Source organism: Grammomys surdaster, unplaced genomic scaffold (genome assembly GCF_004785775.1).
Source record: "Grammomys surdaster isolate TR1022 unplaced genomic scaffold, NIH_TR_1.0 100, whole genome shotgun sequence".
In the NCBI taxonomy this organism is placed as follows: domain Eukaryota; kingdom Metazoa; phylum Chordata; class Mammalia; order Rodentia; family Muridae; genus Grammomys; species Grammomys surdaster.
The window spans coordinates 4,880,801-4,900,813 of record NW_021604579.1 but is presented as its reverse complement, the minus strand read 5'-3'; the positions used below and the strand labels follow the sequence as shown (position 1 = coordinate 4,900,813).

The 20,013-nt window shown below is 41.8% G+C and overlaps 1 protein-coding gene across 1 annotated transcript in view; it reads left to right on the top strand.

The window, feature by feature from the left end:
- Nucleotides 1-20,013, top strand: part of Tesk2 (testis associated actin remodelling kinase 2) — a 93,122-nt gene that overhangs the window by 52,470 nt on the left and 20,639 nt on the right. The window contains exon 4 of the mRNA XM_028784763.1: nt 6,722-6,770. Coding sequence (XP_028640596.1) covers nt 6,722-6,770 — 49 coding nt within the window. The remainder of the gene's footprint in view (nt 1-6,721; nt 6,771-20,013) is intronic.

Here is a 20,013-nt window from a genome sequence, read left to right as displayed (position 1 = left end):
TTGTTTTGTTTTTCGAGACAAGGTTTCTCTGTGTAGTCCTGGCTGTCCTGGAACTCACTCTGTAGACCAGGCTGGCCTCGAACTCAGAAATCGGCCTGTCTCTGCCTCCCAAGTGCTGGGATTAAAGGTGTGGGCCACCACCGCCTGGCTGAAATGTGGCTCTTAACTGCTGCCCACTTTTTTTTTTTTGATTTATTTTTATTTATTTTGTGTATGAATGCTTTATTTACATGATTGCGCATCACTTTTCTACAGACACGGAGGTCAGAAGGAAGATGGTTATATATGTGCTGGGAAATGAACCCCAGACCCTCTGGAAGGGCAGCTTGTGCTCTCCAGTAGAGCTATCTCTCCAGCCCCAACATTTCTCCCCTTTTTAAATTTTTTTTTTAATTTTTTATTTTGAAATCTAATCTCAGTAAGTTGTCTAGAATGGCCTTGAAATAACTGTTCAGATAAACCTTGAACCTACAATCCTCTCACCTCAGCTTTCTAAGCAGCTGGAGTTGCTGCTAAGGAGCTGGAGTTGTGAGGCCTGGCTCACAAGGTTCAACAAATGTAAGGAACTTAATGGCAGAGTGTGTGGTCACACTGTAGCACAGCAAATGCTATATTAACACTATTGGAGATTTTTATTGTTGTTCTTGTTTTTTTTTTGAGATAGGGTCTCTAGGTAGCCCTGGATGTCTTGGAACTTGATTCTTTGGAACTTTGATCAGGCTAGCCTCAAACTCAAAGAGATTTACCTGCCTCTGAGTGGTGGGATTAAGCAAATGTACCACCATACCTGGCTTGTTTGGAGATGCCCTTAACTGAGTTGGCTTTTTGTTTGTTTGTTTGTTTGTTTGTTTGTTTGTTTTGGTTTTTCTAGACAGGGTTTCTCTGTGTAGCTCTGGCTGTCCTGGAACTCACTCTGTACACCAGGCTGGCCTCAAACTCAGAAATCTGCCTGCCTCTGCCTCCCAAGTGCTGGGATTAAAGGCGTGTGCCACCACTGCCCAGCTCCTTAACTGAGTTTTAAAGGATTGGTAGAATTTTTGAAAATTAGGTTTCAAAAATACTTCTTTAAGCAACAGTGTAAAAGTGTGAGAACTTAGACCCTAAGTAGGAGTGGCAAGTTATATAACCACAATAAAGAGACTGTTGGTTGATGCCATAGGAGATAAGGAAGGCTGGGCCAGAGTGTTCAGACCTTTTGTGCTTTTTGTGTTTATTACTTTCCAGTTTTTGGTCTTTGAAGACAGAATCTCATGCTGCTGTCCTTGAACTTTCAGTAGACCTGAGAATACCTTAGAACTGTTGTCCTCTGAGTCCCCCTCCATGGGCTGAGGCTGTGGGCATGTGCCACCATGCCCTTCTTTCAGTCCTGAGTAACAAGGTGAGGAATTTGGCCTGTAATCAGTACTCTACAGCTTTCAGTAACCAGGAACTCAGGAAGGAAAGGGGCTGGATTTTGTTCATCAATTAATTTATTTATTTTATTTTTTATATGTATATGCATCTTGCTAGTATGTGTATATGCATGTTATTTTATGTGTATGAGTGTTTTGTTTATATGTAAATGCACCACATGTCTGAAGTGTCCATAGAGGTCAGAGAAGGGCATTGGATTCCTTATAACTGGGTTTACAGATAATTGTAGTTTTAGGAACTGAATCCAGGTCTTTTGGGAGAGCAGCTATTGGTCTTAACTTCTGAGCCATCACTCCAGCCCCAATAAGAAGTCTTTTAAAAGAATTAAGAACACCCACGCTCCAGTGTCATCCCCTTCCCCACATCCTGCCTTTTTGTGTTTATAACCCCAGTGTGAATGAATTACGATTTGAGTAAAAATAAGTAAATTATTTTAAAAAAAGAAAAAGAATTAAGGTGGAGAGTGATAGGAGGAGACCCAATATTGACCTCTGATCTCTTTCTGTGCACACATAATGTACCTATACACACACACACCAGCACACATGGAATAGTGTACCTATATGTGTATGTGAACACACACCAGAAATAAATAAAACAAGATTCCAATTTTCTTCTTGGTATGAATCAGTATGTAATATAAAACTAAAAATTACAAAGTTGAACCATCACTAACTTTTAAGCACTTGCCTAAAAACACACTCCCAAGACCTAGAATGATGGTGCATTCCTTTAATCCCAGCACTTGGGAGGTAGAGGCAGGTAGTTTTCTGAGTTCAGGTCCTGCCTGGTCTACAGAGTGAGTTTCAGGACAGCCAGGGCTACACAGAGAAACCCTGTCTGGAAAAAAAAAGGGGGGGGGGGGAGAAAAGGAAAAGAGCATCTCTCTGTCCTGAGTCAGTTAAGTAAACACTAGCCGGCTTGACTGAGGAGGGAGTGGGCAGTCATTCAGAAGCTAGATGCAGAGGCTCAGGAGGAGCTGGAGTTCAAGGTCACCCGCAGATATATTGTCAGTTTAAGCCCATCCACCCTGTGCTACAGGAGGCCTTTTCTCACAACAACAAACACACAAAAACAAACTAAAATAAAGAGAAAGGGAGGAAGAGAGGCTTAAAATGAATCAGGAAAAATGTGATTTTTTTTAAGTGTCTCCTTTCTGAGACAGGTTTTACTGTATAACCCACACTGACCTCACTCAGGCTTCCAGTCCTGCTGCCTCAGCCAAAGTGCTGGGACTGCAGGTGCATGCAGCCATATCTCGTTTGCTTCTCAGATTTTGATGTGGAAATGAACTTGTGCACAGAGCAGGCTGGCCTTAGAGCTGGATGACCTTGAACTCAGATCTTTCTGCCTTTACCTTTTGGAGACTGCTATTTTAAGCATACCCCACCACATACACTTTATGTGTATGCTAGGCGAGTGCTCTACCAATCAAACTATGTTCCCAGCCCTGTGGCTTTGAATGTTTCAGTGGTAGTCATCTGTGTGAGGAATGAGGCAGGAAAGGTCAGATAGAAAAGCAAAGCTCCTAACTGTGATATAGTGATGTCAAAGGGGGTTGGGAAAGAAAGCAGATAGAAGATTGTCATATGATGTCTGTGCCTATGAATGTGCTCTGTGAATGATAGAATAATATTGCCTGACTTCTTCATAAATACTAATTAGATAAATCAAATACATCTTGGCTTCCCAGCCTAGTACCTACCTGAAAATGTTCCTCCTTTCTTTTTCTTTGTGCCTTTTGAGACAAGGTACCAATATACAGTGGTAGTAAAATGCTCCGTCTTATAAAACAAGTTCACTGATTTGGTGATTATTACTTCTCCGTCAGTAAATGCTTATATATTAGTACTGTGTATGGAAGCGAGAACTTTGATGACAACTTTGGGGAATTGGTTCTCCTATCTTTGTGTGGGTTCCAAGGATGGAGCTCAGGTCATCAGGCATCAAAGCAGGTGTTTGTACCTGTTGAGTCGTCTCCCAAGCTCAAGAGCTGCACTTCTTTTTCTTTATTTTTAAATGTTTTTTTTAAATTTTCAATGTGTATTTTTATTTTGTGTGCATTGGTGCTTTGTTTGCATATACTTCTGTGTTAGGGTGTCGAATCCCCTAGAACTGGAATTACAGGCAGGTGTGAGCTGCCATGTGGGTGCTGGAATTTGAGCCGTGAATACTCTGAAGGAACAGCCAGTGCTTTTAAGCACTGAGCCATCTCTCCAGCCAGCTCCACTTGTAATGTTTTTAAATGTTTATTTATTTACTTGCGGGGTGTGTGTGGGGGAGTCAGAGGATAACCTGCAGGAGTCTGTTCTTTTCTTCCACTGTATTAGTCTTGGAGATAGAACTCAAGTTGTTCAGCCTAGTGGCAGATGCTTTTTCCTGCTGAGGTACCATACCAATCCACGCTGTATTCTCCTATTCCAAGTGGGGGAATCAGTTATGCTAAAGAATAACTATACTTTCTAGTGCATATTATGATCATGTCCTCTTCACAATGGCTATAGGAGTTAGACAGTTGTAATATTCCTGTTTGGGGCGTGAAAACACACACACAGTAATGATGGTGATCAATGAATGAATGCATAAGTAAATTTAAAATCAGAGGTCTTGCATATGTGATGGAGCCGATCATAATCTGACTTTAAACTCAGATGATCTCAGTTGATGCAAACCAGCAGTTGCTCAAAGAAGAAGGAACATGCTGGTAACACCATGGAAAGGAGAAGGTAGAGCTGTTATGCTAACAGCCTAGGTCGGTCATGGGATCCTTTACAGAGAAATTTTAGCTGATCTTGGAAGGGTGATTTTTCAGTACTCTCTTAGTCAGAGTTCTATTACTGTGAAGAAATGACATAACCAAGACAACTCTTATATGAAAAGGCATTTAATTTGGGGCTTACTTACAGTTTCAGAGTCTTAGTCCATTATCATGGTGGGGACATGGTGCTGGAGCAGTACCTGGGAGCTAGCTATATCCTGATCTGCAGGCAGAGAGATAGAGAGAGGGGAGAGAGTGCAGCTGGGCCTGGCACAGGCTTTTGAAACCTCAAAGCCCACTTCTTGTGATACTCTTCTTCCAACAAGGCCATGCCTTCTAATCTTTTTCAAATAGTACCACACCCTGATGACTAAGCATTCAACTATACAAGCCTCTGAGGGCTATTATTATTTTAACCACTAAAAATACATTCATGCCATCTCAAAGAGAGCACTTAAACTATTAATAAATTTCTAGGTCATAAAAACCATTCATGCTAGTCAATAATTCTTGGATTAATGTATGACAAACACCATGTAAAGTACTAGAAAGGTATAAAACTCAATTTTCTACCATGAAGAAAGCTACCACTTTCAAATTGAATGAAATTAATGACAGAACCAGGGTCTCACACCTGTAATCCCAACACCAAGGAAACTGATCTAGGATGCCTTTGTGACTGGCTGAGTTCCAAGGCAAACCTGAGTTTTATAGTGAGACCCAGTCTCAAACTGTATGTCCCCAACATTCCCTCTAATTTCCCATTATACCATACTAGCTTTCTTTTAATTATTCTGGAAAGTATTGATATTATTTGTTTGTTTGTTTACCGATTTGTGTTGGAGATTGAACCCAGGACCTTGTCTTTGCTAGGCCATTGCTCTACAGTTGAGCTACAGCCCTGGCCTTAAAGAATGGCCAAGGGAGGGCTGGAGAGATGGCTCAGTGGTTAAGAGCACTGACTGCTCTGCCAGAGGTCCTGAGTTCAATTCCCAGCAACCACATGGTGGCTCAGAACCATCAGTAATATGATTCGATGCACTCTTCTAGTGTGTATCCGAAGATAGCTGCAGTGTGTACTCGTATAAATGAAAAATAAATAAATCTTTAAAAAAAAAAAAGAAAAAGAAAAAAGAATGGCCAAGGGAGCCAGGTGTAATTGCACACACCTTTATTTTCAGCAGAGGCAGGAGGATCTCTGAGTTCGAGGCCAGCCTGGTCTATAGAGTTCCAGGACAGCCAGGACTACACAGGGAGGAAAAAAAAAAGTGCCAAGGCAATCTCAAGCAAAGGATCCTATTTTGTTACCTTGTTTATCTTATTTTGTCAATTCTGGGAAAGTGAATCTAGGTGAGTGCCACAGCCCTAGCCCTCCCTTGCTGTTTTAAGACTTGCTAACTCGGGCTGGTGAAATATCTCAGTGGTTAAGAGCACTGACTGCTCTTCCAGGGGTCATGAGTTCAAATCCCAGCAACCACACATATAATAAATAAAAACTTAAAAAAAAAAGACTTGCTAACTCCCTCTTCACCACTGTACCATTGCATTCTCCTCTGGGTGTGCTACACTAGACGTTTAATGACATTCATCAGTTAGGCATCTTTAAAACTTTTAAAATTACATTTAGGAGATAGATAGATAGATAGATAGATAGATAGATAGATAGATAGATAGACAGACACTTGCTATGCATGGCACATGGGGGTCAGAGGATACTGTCTTAGGGTTTCTATTGTGATGAAACACTGTGGTCAAAAAGCAAGCTGGGGAGGAAAGGGTTTATTTAGCTTAAGTTCTGCATTGTAATCCATTATTGATGGAAGCCAGAACAGGAACCTGGAGGCAGGAACTGATACAGAGGCATCAAGGGGTGCTGCCTTACTCTCCATGGCTTGCTCAGCCTGCTTTCTTATAGAACCCAGGACCACCAGCCTAGGAATGGTACACTACAATGGGCCTGGCCCTTCCCCATCAGTCACTAAGAAAATGCTCTACATCTTATAGGGACATTTTCTCAATTAAGGATCCTTGCTCTCAGATGACTTTAGCTTGTGTCAAGTTGATATAAGACTAGCCAGCATGGATACCCTGGAGGAATTAGTTCTCTCCTAACATTGTGTGGATCCCAGCAATTGAATTTAGGTCATTGGGCTTGGTGGCAAGTGCCTTTACATGCTGAGCCATCTTGCTGGCCTCAGTCTAGCATCTTTTTAATGTATGTATGTATGTATGTATGTATGTATGTATGTTTAGTTTTTCAAGACAGGGTTTCTCTGTATAGTCCTGGCTGTCCTGGAACTCATTCTGGAGACCAGGCTAGCCTCGAACTCAGAGATAGCCTGTCTCTGGCTCCCCAGTGCTGGGATTAAAGGTGTGTGCCACCACTGCCCAGCTCAATCTAGCATCTTATTCGAGATTGAGATGGTAGACAAGGACTTCTCAAGTATTGCATTGTTTCCCATCTCTGGCTAATGCAACTGTTTTTCCCATATGGAATCGTATTCATGTCTTGTTCATTTTGTTTGAAAGAAAATCTGTTTTGTTTTTCAGGTTCATGGGTGTGTGTGTACATCAAGGACAGTTGCATGCACTTACAGAGGTATGACTTCTATAAGCGTGCTGAAGTAGCTTCTTTACCTTTCTCTCTGCATCTGTGATTTATTTTACTTGTGTATATAGGTAAAATGCATAGGCAATTATATTTACATTAAAGTGGAGTGAGTTCGTTCCTTTGGGACAGCAGCCTTAGCACCTGTGTTCTAGTATCCCCTCGTAATATTTGGTGAGTACCCTGAGAACACAGGTGTTCCAGTGTAAAATTGCTTCTTCTCTGGATTTCTTCTCCCTTCCAGGTGAAGGGATGGCATGGCTTGGCTGTAAGCCCTTTCTTGGCAACAGATTCCCAGACCACTGGGAAGTGTTTTCTGTAGTGATCTGGAATCACCTGCTCTGGTTTCCTGATCCTTCTTACTATTGGAATCAGTGATACTGAGGGGTGGGAGTTACCTTGGAGGACCAAAGCATCTCTCTTAAAAGCTTCCCAAATTCAGATACCAAGTGAGCAGCTGCAGAAAATGTTTGATTTCTTCTTGGAAACATCCCAGGGGTCTGGATCGGTCCCATTTACGTTCTTTGTTTTGTTGAGACAAGGTCTTGCTGTGTAGCCTCAGCTGGTCTTCAACTGGAATTTCCTCTGCTTCAGTTTCTTTTTTTTTTTTTTTCTTTCTTTCTTTCTTCGAGACAGGGTTTCTCTGTGTAGCCCTGGCTGTCCTGGAACTCACTCTGTAGACCAGGCTGGCCTCGAACTCAGAAATCCACCTGCCTCTGCCTCCCAAGTGCTGGGATTAAAGGCATGCGCCACCACTGCCCAGCATCTGCTTCAGTTTCTTCCTTCCTTTCTTTCTTTCTTTCTTCCTTCCTTCCTTCCTTCCTTCCTTCCTTTCTTTCTTTCTTCTCTTTCTTTCTTTCTTTCTTTCTTTTCTGCTTCAGTTTCTTGAGTGTGTAGTCCCATCCACCACACCAGGACCCACATCTGTATTTTTCTTTTCCAGCATTCTTTTCTGTCTGTCTATGTATATGTGTGTGTGTAGCAACATGTGGGCCACAACTTCAGGTGAAAGTCAGAGAACAACTTTCAGGGATTGGTTCTCTCTTTAGATTATGTGGGCTTGAGGAATTTAGCTCAGGTTGTTAAGCATGGTGGCAAGCACCATTTGCCACTGAGCCATTTCACCGCCCTTGTCTGTTGGTCTGTCTGTCTGCTTCTCTCCTCTGTGTTTCTGTTTTTGTTTTGTTTTGGAGACCAGGTTTCTCTATGTAGTCCTGGCTATCCTGACACTCTGAAGATGGGCGTCTTTTTTATTTTTACTTTGTGTGTGTGTGTGTGTGTGTGTGTGTCTGTCTGTCTGTCTGTCTGTCTGTCTGTGTATGTCTGTACCATGGCTCAGAGGAAAACTTTGTCGAGTCACTTGTTTTCACATTGGTTCTAGAGATTGAACTGTGGTTATTAAGGCTTGCTGGCAAGTCCCTTTACTTGCTGAGAAATCTTACTGCCTCCACCCCATCTATATTATTAAAAGCTCTCTTAAAGAGAACTAACTCACAAAAGTTGTTCTTTGATTCCACATGTGTGTAACAACACAAGCCATCTTTCCAATAATAACAAATAATTTAAAAAAAAACTTTTTTCCTAAGCAGATTTAGTCCCCATATTTGGGAGGCAGAGGTACCCAGGTGAATCTCTAATAGTTCAAGAGTTTCAGGATAGCCTGGGCTACCTAGAGAGATGACCCTATCTCAATGCCCTCCACCCCACCCTAAAAAAGTTTCTTAAGCATCTAGGCTTGGTAGTCTTTGTTCTAGAATATTTTCACATTTCCCATCAAGAAGTAAGTACCAAAGCATAAAAGTGAAGAAACTTAGGAAGGAAACTTGTTTAATGGAATTTGCAAGAGTGTTGGTTTCCTGTTGAGTTGTTGCCTGGTAATTGTCCTTAATACCTTAAGAAAGAAAGTCCTACATGCCCTGGGTATGTTCTTTCTCAGTTACTGAAGGCTAGAATGTAGACTCTCAGGCCAGTCCCAGCACTCAGGAGACAGAGGCCAGCCTGGTGTACATAATGAGTTCCAGGCCAGCTAGGACTGCGTAGTGAGACCCTGTCTCAACAGAGAAAGAGTATAGAATGTCTTTTTTGTTTGTTTGTTTGTTTGTTTTGTTATTTTGGTTTTTTGGTTTTCCAAGACAGGGTTTCTCTGTGTAGCCCTAGCTGTCCTGGAATTCACTCTGTAGACCAGGCTGGCCTCGAACTCAGAAATCCACCTGCCTCTGCCTCCCAAGTGCTGGGATTAAAGGCGTGCGCCACCGCCGCCCGGCTAGAATGTCTTTTTTTTTTTTTTTTTTTTTAAAGATTTATTTATTTATTATATATGAATACACTGTAGCTGTCTTCAGACACACCAGAAGAGGGCGTCAGATCTCATTACAGATGGTTGTGAGCCACCATGTGGTTGCTGGGATTTGAACTCAGGACCTCTGGAAGTGCAGTCACTGCTCTTAACCACTGAGCCATCTCTCCAGCCCTCGGCTAGAATGTCTTGATGGAAGGAATGGCGAGGAAGAGCACAACCTTTGGCATCCTGACTGCCTAGGTTTGAATCTATTTTTGCCTCCATGGTTTTGTGTTTTAGTGGAGATAGTAATAGTTTTTGATGTGAGGAAGTGAGCCCTGGAGTATTTTACCTTTAGTAGGAAGGACAGTGAGGAGTGGATAGGGAGGCAGGAAAGAAAGCTGGAGAGCTTGTTGGTCTAGAATGGGAAAGAAGGAGGCTCAAGGAGGAGGGAGTAATTAAATGTGACAAATGTTGCTGATGAAAGGGTGACCTACCTAAGACACTTGAGAGTATGAGATATAAAATGCTCATTTGCCACAGTGTCTTGCTTATAAAATTGCTTAATGCCCACTAACTGTTGAAACTTGTATTTCTCACCATGACGTTTCTCCTTTGAATTCTGGTTTGTCAGAGTTTTTCTCATGTTTCCATTATTGTTAAATTTTGAAAAGTTTTTCACTGAATTATAATGTAATAGAAGATATACATTTATGAAAAGTATGGTTCCTTAAAATTTTCCAAATGCATTTGCTTAGAATTAGCTCCCCAGATCTACAAAGATTTTCTGTCTATTTCTGTTCTGAGAAGCACACATTCTTTTTCCTTTATCCTTTTTTTTTTAACATAATATTTTTAATTGATTCTTTGGGAGTTTCATAGCCTGCACCCAATCCCACTAATTTCCCTCTCATGTTCAGTCCCTTAGAGGTCAGCTGGATAAGGTGGCTGACACCTATAATTCCAGCATGGGAGGTGGAAACAAGAAGATCAAGAGTTCAGTCTTTAACTTGGGAAATGTTTGTTTATATGAATTGCTATGTGCTTCTGAGCTGCCTTGGTCAGACTTACATAATCTTTGAGCTTAAAGTGAAAGGAAACTCTATGGGTTCAGTGACCTAACTCATGCATTATTTATGGAAAGGAGCAGCTAGACCCCGATTCCAGTTTCTTGGTGTGCTGTGATATTGTCAGTTGTCTCTTCCTTTCCTTGTTTTTGTATGGCCTAGTACAAAGTATTCCTCTGTCCTGAATTGCCTTGAGTAGGATGCAAGGCTGCCAGTTGTCCTGTGTTAGGTAAACGCTGGCAGCAGAGACATGTATATCTTTCAAGCATGGGGCAGTTCTTGGGGCTATTGTGACCCATGGTAAAGACTACTAAGAATATCAATTATAGTAGCTTCTGTGGCTCAGAGATCCCTAAAGGACTAACCATGGTGAGCACAATGACAGCCTATGAGGAGAGTGCTGGGATATAGCTCAGGGGTAGAAGGCCCTAGGTTCAACCCCTAATACAAAAAAAAAAAAAAAAAAAAAAACACTAGGGAAACAAACCACTCTCACAACCACAAAACTACAGAGGAAGATTTTACTGTTCATACAAACACCTTGAGTGAGTGTGCTGTGGGCTAGACACTTAGCTAGTATATCTACAATTCCAGAGCAGCGTGGTCTATATAGCAAGTTCAGGCCAGTTAGAATTACACAGCAAGATTCTGTCTCAAGAAAGAAAGCAGATAGATTGGGGACCCTTCAAATAAAAGCGTGTAGGATACATTCTGACTTTTTTCATTTCCCAGTCCTATCTTTCTATTGTCTTTCTCGTTTTCTTTCTGTTTACATTTCTTTCCACTTTAACCTCTGTGATGTTATTGTATGCTTAGGTCACTACTAATATTTTATAGCTGGTTTCCTGCCTCTGTTATTTATTTATTTTTATTTTTGTTGTCTTCTATATACTCTGATTTATAGGTCTTAGAAAGTCTATCTTTTTTCTCTCATTCTCTAAGCTATGTCAAGTCCCAGGTTCTCTAATGGAGCTTAGCTTACTGGACCTATAAAAGTACCCTGTGCAGCTAGGTCCATAGTACAGATTTAAGATATATTCATAGCTATGTAATGAGACTCAGTTCTGTGAAAAGCTGCCCCAGTGGTGGTGGTGGGGGCCTAAAAAATGTCATGAAGAGCTGGAGAGATGGCTCAGCTGTTACAAGAACTTGCTGTTCTTGGGCAGTTTACAGCTGCCTGTGACTCCAGCTCCAGGGAATTTAACACCACCTTCTGGCTTCTGCAGACACCTGCACACATGTGACATGTACTCACACAGACCCATATACATACACATAAATAAAAACAAATCTGTATTTTAAAAAGTGGTATGAAATGTCACATATCCTTTTATAATTACAAGTTTCAGTCTTTTTAAAATTTATTTATATACATGGGTGTTTTGTTGTTTTGACACAGGATCTCACTATGCAGCTCTGGCTGTCTGGAACTCACTATGCATAGATCATACTGGTTTATAACTCAGAGATCCACTTGCCTCTGCCTCCCTAGCAATGAGATTAAAGGTGTGAGCTACTATGCCTGATTTTTTGTTTTTCTTGTCTTCATTTTGATATGCCAAAATTGTCTTCATAGGTAATAACTAATAGTTAAATGCTTCTGTTTCAAATTTATTTAGATTCCTGGACCATGTATAATCTGGTTTCAGAATTTGATCCCCTCTTTAGTTACATGGGTATTTTTGCTGTCTATGTACCACATGCATGCCTGGTGCCTATGAGAGTAGAAGAAGGTGTTGAATTCCCTGGAACTAGAGTTACAGATGGTCGTGGGCTGGCATGTGAGTGCTGGGAACTGAACCCCCATCATTTGGAAGAGCAGCCAGTTGTGCTCTTAACTGCTGAGCCATCTCTTCAGTACCAAAGTTTGTTTCTCTTAAACTTCTACTTGCAAAATATCCCAACATGTTTCTGCAAATGTGTGGCATCTCCTTTGCTCATTTGTTTGTGGGAAAGGTGGCATGGATGATTTTTGTTTGTGCTTTGTTCGTTTAGGTTTTGTTTGTTTGCTTGTTTTGTTATAACCCCTGGCTGTCTTGGAACTCACTATGTAGACCAGGCTGGCCTCAAACTCACAAAGATTCACTTGCCTCCACCTCCCCAGTGCTGGGTTCAAAGGTGTGCACGCCCAGCAGTGCTTTGTTCATTTAGTAAGAACCCTCTAAATATATTGTAGTACATGCTTGTAACTCCCTCTGACATTTGAGAAACATGAAGCTGGCAGTCTCGCTGACAAACAACAGAAGCATTCATACAGCTTACAGGAGCGTTCCCTGACTTGTTTCTGCTCATTTATTCATGAAAAAATATTTAGTTCTGAACCACATATCCATCCACTACTCTTCTGGGTACTGGGAATACAGTAATGAATAAATTAAACTCTTTCCTGTTGTAGAATTTCTATTATAATCAATAAGAAGTGGGGAGAAGAGTTAAATGCTAAAGGAGAAAACCAATTGTATTTGATACTGGTGTGGCGTCACTTTAGAGACAAAAGTGTAAGGAAGTGAAGAGCGTGAGTGCAGATGTGAAAATACAGAAGGAAGCAAGGGCAAATGCCAAGAGAGGCTGGTGTGGCTGCAGCGAGGCAACATATCTGTGGACAGCAGAGAAGAACTGCCCACAGAGCACAGTCTTGTGGACCTTTAAGAATTTTAGCTTTTACTAGGGGAGGTTGTTGATGTTTCCGGATGTTTCTGGGTAAACAGCTGAGTTGGTGTGTTTGTATTTTAACAGAATCCTTCTACCTTCAGGGTGGTGGATACCTGAAAAAGGGATAAGAACAAAAGCAGGAGCTGGGTGGTGGTGGCGGCAGCAGCGCTCGCCTTTAATCCCAGCACTTGGGAGGCAGAGGCAGGCGGATTTCTGAGTTCGAGGCCAGCCTGATCTACAGAGTGAGCTCCAGGACAGACAGGGCTACACAGAGAAACCCTGTCTCGAAAAACCGAAATAATAATAATAATAATAATAATAATAATAATAATAATAATAATAATAAAAAAATCTAAGGCCGGCTGTGGTGGCACACACCTTTAATGCTAGTACTCATGAAGCAGAGGCAGGCGGATTTCTGAGTTTGAGATCAACCTACTCGATTAAGTTCCAGGACAGCCAGGGCTACACAGAAAAACACTGTCTCAAATGAATAAATCTAAAAACAAAACCCTACAGTGTGGCCATCTTGCTGTCAAGCCTTACCACCTGAGATTAATACCTAGGACTCACAGGATGGAAGGAGATAACGAGCTCACACAGGTTGTCCAGTGTTTGTGGTGAGTTGCCACATGCACACACACTAAATGTAATTTTTTAGAACTGGTCATGTATGAATCCAGAGGCGTGTACAGGGTTGTTGCTACCCCACGGCAGGCTGGGGGGAGTGGTGCTCTTGAGCATGGCCCAAGTTATGTTTCTGATAAAATTGTTTAGGATTTGGAGATGAGAAATCAGATTGGATAAAGCTGTCAAGTATGACCTGATTTAGTTCATGTCTTGAGGATGGATGTGTAGATCAATGGTAGAGGACTTGCCAGTCATGCATGGTACCCTGGGTTCAGTTCTCAGTGTCAGCACATTGAGGCACTGGCCCGAGATAGACAGTGCCATGTTGTTAACCTATAGCAGCTGAGGAGTAAAGACATGTACGCTAGTAAGGACAGGGTGCTCCTGCTGCTTCCTTCTTTTCTTATTCCTTATTTTTCTTTTTCTCCCTTCTTCCCTCCCTCCCTCCTTCCCTCTCTCCCTCCCTCCCCCCTTCCCTCCCTGCTCTCTCCTTTCTTTCTTCCTTCTTTCCCCTTCCTTCCTTCCTTCCTTCCTTCCTTCCTTCCTTCCTTCCTTTCTTTTTTCTTTCCTTTTGAGACAGAGTTGCTTTGCATAGCCCTGGCTGTCCTGAAACTCACTGTGTAGATCAGTCTCAAACTCATCCTGCCTCTCTCTCCTGACTGGTAGGATTAAAGGTATGAACCACTGTGTTGGACCCCAAGACAGGGTTCTTGTTTTTTTTTTTTTTTTTTCAAAAAAGTATTTTAGACCAAATAAATAGTTGGATGGATTTGTTATTGTTTTATTCCATTTATTTATTTTGTTTGTGTGCACATGTATGGTCGCGTGCCACAACACATGTGGAGGTCAGAGGACAACTCACAGGAGTCACTTTTCCACTTCCATGTAGACTGCAGGGATTGAACTCAAGAAGTCAGGTTTGTAAAAAATGTACAGGTTTATACATTTTTGCCTACTGAGTCATCTTCCTGGCCCCCAGCTTTATTTTATTTACATTTAATTATTTTGGTTGTTGACACAGAAACCCCATAGTTCTCACCATAAGGGAATAAGAAATAGTTTATTCAGGAGCCATTTTGAGTGACCATGGCTCAGAAACATGATTTGTTACCCCAAATACTGCTTTCTAACCTGGAAACATTTTCACAAAGTTTTTATGGTTTTTACAGAACAAAGACAATCATAAATCAAGACCAGTTTAAAATACATTGTTGGGTATAGCAGAGGCAGGTGCATGGAGGGAGGATGGCAGCTCGGCTGTAGGGTAAGATGCTATCTGACATTCTCCCTCTTGGGTTGGTAAAAGCTAGTTGCCTGCTAAGTTAATAGATTCCAAAAGTTGTTTTTTTTAAATCTATTGTCATAAAATGTTAGTTCCAACATGGTGTAGGGGTCGGGGGAAGAAATGGCTATTCTGCTCAGCCAGAGCTTAGCCCAAGAAAAGGTAATTAGCTTCTGGACTTGCAACTTTCCAATCCCTGAAGAGTACTGAAGTACTAACCAGCCAAACTTTCAGGAGTTATCTGTGTGTGAGGGTGTGTTGGGTTACCATTGGTTCCCTATACCATGTTTTTCCTGAGGGTGAAACTCAGGTCCTCAATCTTGGTGGTAAACATTTTTAGCTGTTGTCACCTCCATTGGTGGTAATGGCTGGTGCAATTTAAGATCTGTACATTTTTATCTTAAATTCCTTTTTTGTTTCCTGGTAATTTTATCCAGCATTAAGGATGAACTGATAGCACACTAAACAAAATTATATCATTGAGCTCCAAATCTCATTCCCAGCTCTTAATTTATATTTCATTCACTAAATTGGGAGGGGGAATCCACTAAAAGAAACTTTAAATCTGCTTCAATTTATTTCAATTAATGTTTTTATTCTTTGAGGATTTCATACACTGTATTTGGATCATAGTTACTTTCCTCAACTTAGCTCCTCTCAGATCCCCACCCCATTTCTCTCCCTCTCACATCTTTTTTTAGGTCATCCATTGACTTTTATTTTACTTAGAATTGAATTTGACAAATTGCATTATTAAAAGACAAGTAATAAAATTTGAGTTTATGTTGAGTCTGACAAGTTTTATAGTCTCTAGAGTATTATGGAAAAAAATATCAACTGAGAAATCTACCCATAATTATGGCATGCAGATACTCATGGCCAAGGGGGAACTGAATCTGCAGGTGAGGTTCAGGTATGCTGCACACTGAAGCCCTAAAGGACATGCAATTCACTTACTCTGGGTGGGAGGGCTTCCACAGTGGGAAGATTGGCAAAATGGCAGAAATTCAAAGACATAATTAGAGTGGTTTCTCATTTTCCAAATAGTAATAGAGAGATACTTAAGTCACAGCACTAGGATACCTTTGAGGAAAAGGACACCCTAACCAGAGTAGGCTCATTGAATAATTCTTGGTTACTATGTACAATTTTCAACAGTTTTTAATAACCATTTAATTCTAGGCGTCCAGCCATTTCGGAAACACATTTACCAGGGCCACGCCTTTGAAGGAAGACTGCCTGTTCCTCTGCCAGAAGCCATCAACCTTCAGTAGTTCCTCAGTTAGGGGTGTAGGCTCATGTGCCCCTCCTCCCTCTACATTATTAAAATGTTAACTGGCTTGGTCTGGTTCTTGCAGGTAACCACAGTTTCTGTGAGTGCATCTGCAAAGCATTCCTGTGGTGTCTAAAAGACCTTGGTTTGTTCCAGTTCTCATGGCTCTCTGGATTTTACGTCTTTCCACCACGTCTTCAGTAATGGATCCTGAGCCTTGGATGGTAGTGGCGTTACAGATAGTGACAGCCCATTTATTTATTTTTAAATGTTATTTTTTTGTTTTCATGTTTATCCATGCCATATATATTAGTTAGGGTGCCCACAGAGCCCAAAAGAAGGCTGGAACCCTGGAGCTGGAGTTAGAGGCAGTTGTGATTCATCAGACATTGGTTCTGGGAGCCTAATGGGTCCTCTGGGAAAGAGCAATTAGTGTTCTCAAGGACTGAGTAATCTCTCTAGACCCTGCTTCCATTTTATTTAAGTGCATTTCTTTTTTTTATTCAACTGTTTATTGGTGAATTTATATAGGCAAGGAGGCTCAAACCTGTGATCTTAGTTCTTGGGAGCCTAAGGTTAAAGAATTGTAATTATTTTGTTAGCAGCAAAGATATTCATGGAGAGACACTTGTGCCCCTCCCTATAGCTTTAAACTATTGAGACAATGGCCCCCAGGAATTTCATGCTGTGAGAAGCAAATGGCAGAAGCCCTGAGCCATTGGATGAGGAACTTGTTTCCCTGGAGACTTGACAGCGTTTTGACTTGTTAACCACCTGGCAATAGAGACTAGAGCTGAGACATTGTGGGTCAGCTATGGGTGTGACTGTCTGTGCCTTGGCCTGGACTGCATACCTTCTGCCTTCATTTCAACCTAAATGACATATTAGTGCCAGAAAAAGGACTTGAGGTGGTGGGAGTGGGGTGGCCAAGGAGGGAGTGGGGTGTAGGGCCATCAAACCTCATTGTTCCTCTTTCCAGCATGGCCACTTTGAAGAAGTCTCTTTTCTTGGCTTTTAAATGTTTTATTGAGGAATGGTGGCCGATCCTAGGTTGTTGGAGCTACTAGGGCCTGACCCTAACAACTTTGATACCAGGATCACTATAGCCAGGCCTGGGTATGTAGTGAGTTCCAAGCAAGCCCAGGACTGTAGAGCAGAACCCATGTTCAAAAACAAAATTTAAAAGCACATTGTTCATTTTTTCTGGATCCTGTTAAATAGGCACCTTAGCCGCTTGTCCTGGGTTTGAAGGTTTGAAAGTTCAGGAATAATTGGTCCCTACTCTTTTTACTGTGCTTAGCAGGAGTAGAAGTACGTACAAGATATAGACGTGGCGCTAAGATGGAGTATCAGGAAATGTTTCCCAAAATGAAAGGCTCCAGCCAGGCTTGGAAGGGTGAATAAAAGTTGCAGAGAATAAAAGGACATGTGAAAGGAGAGCAAGTGGAACATTTAAATATTCTGGATATATCATGGGTCAGTAAAAGCTGGTGTGTAGCCAGAACTAGTGTCCTCTCTTTCTTGACTCCTCTCAAGCAGGCTCTAGTGAATCTCCTGGAGGAGAGGTTGTACAGCGGCAAACTGGCCTCAGCGGATGTGCCCATGTATGCTTTCTCACTGGCTATGGATGTTCTAGCTGAGAACAGGAGGCTCCTTTCGTGCATAAGCCTCCCACTGGGCGCTCCTGGGGCGCCTGTCCTGGAATTACCCAAGCCTGTAACAAAGCTTTCTTTTCTTCTTTAAAGCAAGCCAGCGGGATGGGATGTCTGCTAGCCTTTGTGCTGAGAGCAGACCAACAAGCATCCAGTGGCTAGCACAAAAGCATTGTTAGACTTCAGTGGAAAGTAGGCCGGCACCCAGGCCCATCTCTTTAGAAGGCCTGTGCAAAGAGCAGGGGTCCAACAAGCCTGTATTTGGCTATTTTGACATCGATACTAGTTTTTTACTTACTGCTGACACAGTACATTAGATAGGATCCTGGGATCTCTTTTTGTTGCTGCTCTGAACATCTCAATCTGGAGATTCCTGAGTTGCCTTTGACTCTTTTTCCTTGGCTAACATGCTTACTCTCAGTCATAGTTGGGGTGGGGTGGGGTGGGGAGGGGGCTGGAGATGCAGCTCCACCCTGTCCCCTATTGCATCCTGAGTTCTTTATCAGAGATATTAGGTGAAATAAAGATTCTTGACTTAACTTCCGAAAGGATTTCAGGAAGAGCCACTATGAAGCAAAGTTGGAGTATATTAAAAGGAGATTATAGCATAGGCTTAAGCACAAGGTGAATAGAGAGATGGGGAAGGTTAGAGATTCGCACTTCATTGTATTTACAATAGCTATTTGCTAAGTTGCTAAGGAATTGAAATTAGATCAGAGGGTGACTCTTGAGGTGCTTTAGAGAGGGTTTCAGTTGATGAAATTATAGGGTGGCATGGGAATTTAGGGTGTTTTTGACAAACTAGCCTGCTTATAAGTCATCTCGCTGTTTTCTAAGACAAGGTTTCTCTGTGTAGTCTGAGTAGCTCTGTAGACCAGGTTGGCCTTGAACTCACAGAGATCCTCCTGCCTCTGCTTTCCAAGTGCTGGGCTTAAAGGCGTGTGCTGCCCAGCTTAAAAGCCATTTATAGTAAAGACAAACTAGGTCCATTCCTGTTTATGATTAAACCTGGATTTCAAGGATTAGACTATGTATGCCCCACTAGTAACCTTAAGCACAAATGGTTCTGTACTGCCTGTTCCAGGGAATAGCAAACATGTCTTGTTTTTAAAGGTTGTTTATAACCATCTTGCAATCCTATCTTTGTTTTAAAAGGTTTTTATGACCACCTTGTTCCTGCTACCTCACAATCTTGTCTCTGTTTTAGGAGGTCATTATGGCTAACTTGTTATACTTATGTTTTGTCCACTTGTCCCCTATTTGGAAGCCACTACCCCGAGCTATAATAATCTTGCCTTGCTGGCCTGGTGGTGGTGCCCACCTTTAATCGAAGCACTTGGGAGGCAGAAGCAGGCAGAGTTCCAGGCCAGCCTTGTCTATAGAGCAAGTTCCAGGATGTCTAAGTGTACACAGAAAGAAAGATCTTGCCTTGAAAAACAAAACAAGCTAGCAAGCAAGCTGCCCCCCTAACCCAACCAAACAAACTTTGTCTTCCTTTTACCTTATGCTGACCTCTTGAAACTTGCCTTAGTGGGTGGTAGCCTGTATACACAAATAAAAAAGCTTGCTTTAATTAATTTGGTCATAATTTGGGTCAGTGGTATTTCTTCTTACATCTTTGGGATTAACATTTTCATCAAAACCAAAAGGTGGTAGTTTCATTTGTGAGATTACCAGAAAATATCTAGGAAAGGATTATGGCTGTTCTCAAGGTTGTATACCCTCAGGCCCTAAAGCATGTTTATTGTCATTAACAGTCTTATTTGAAACTGCCTCTAATGAAGCATTATCTCTGTGTTGGCAATCTTCACAGCAAATGTTACTATGGTAGAATTATTATTATTATTATTATTTGTTTTTGTTTTTTCGAGACAGGGTTTCTCTGTGTAGCCCTGGCTGTCCTGGAACTCACTCTGTAGACCAGGCTAGCCTCGAACTCTTGAACTTAGAAATCCACCTGCCTCTGCCTCCCAAGTGCTGGGATTAAAGGCGTGCGCCACCACCGCCCAGCAAGGTAGAATTATTTTTAAGCATTTTTTTATATTTGCTTGTATATGTGTATGCATACACCTTAAAATTCTTTTAATTACATTTATTTGTGTGCACATATTTGAATTCACACTCCTCCTGTCTCAGCCTCCTGAGAATAGTGGAACACCATACCTAGCCCCAAATGCTCCTTATAAAATCCACTCTGAGTTGTATTAGTTTACAGTGTGAGTGATGTATAACACAGCTGAAGGAAAATGATGGAAGGAAACCAAGGGGATGTCTCAGCGGGCCCATGCTGAGGCATCTCTATCTCTTCCCCCTGAGGGACCAGCCACACGACGGTATAGCATAGAATAGAGTTTATTCATCGCATGTTAGGGGAGCCAGGAGGGTAGCAGAGGCAGAGGG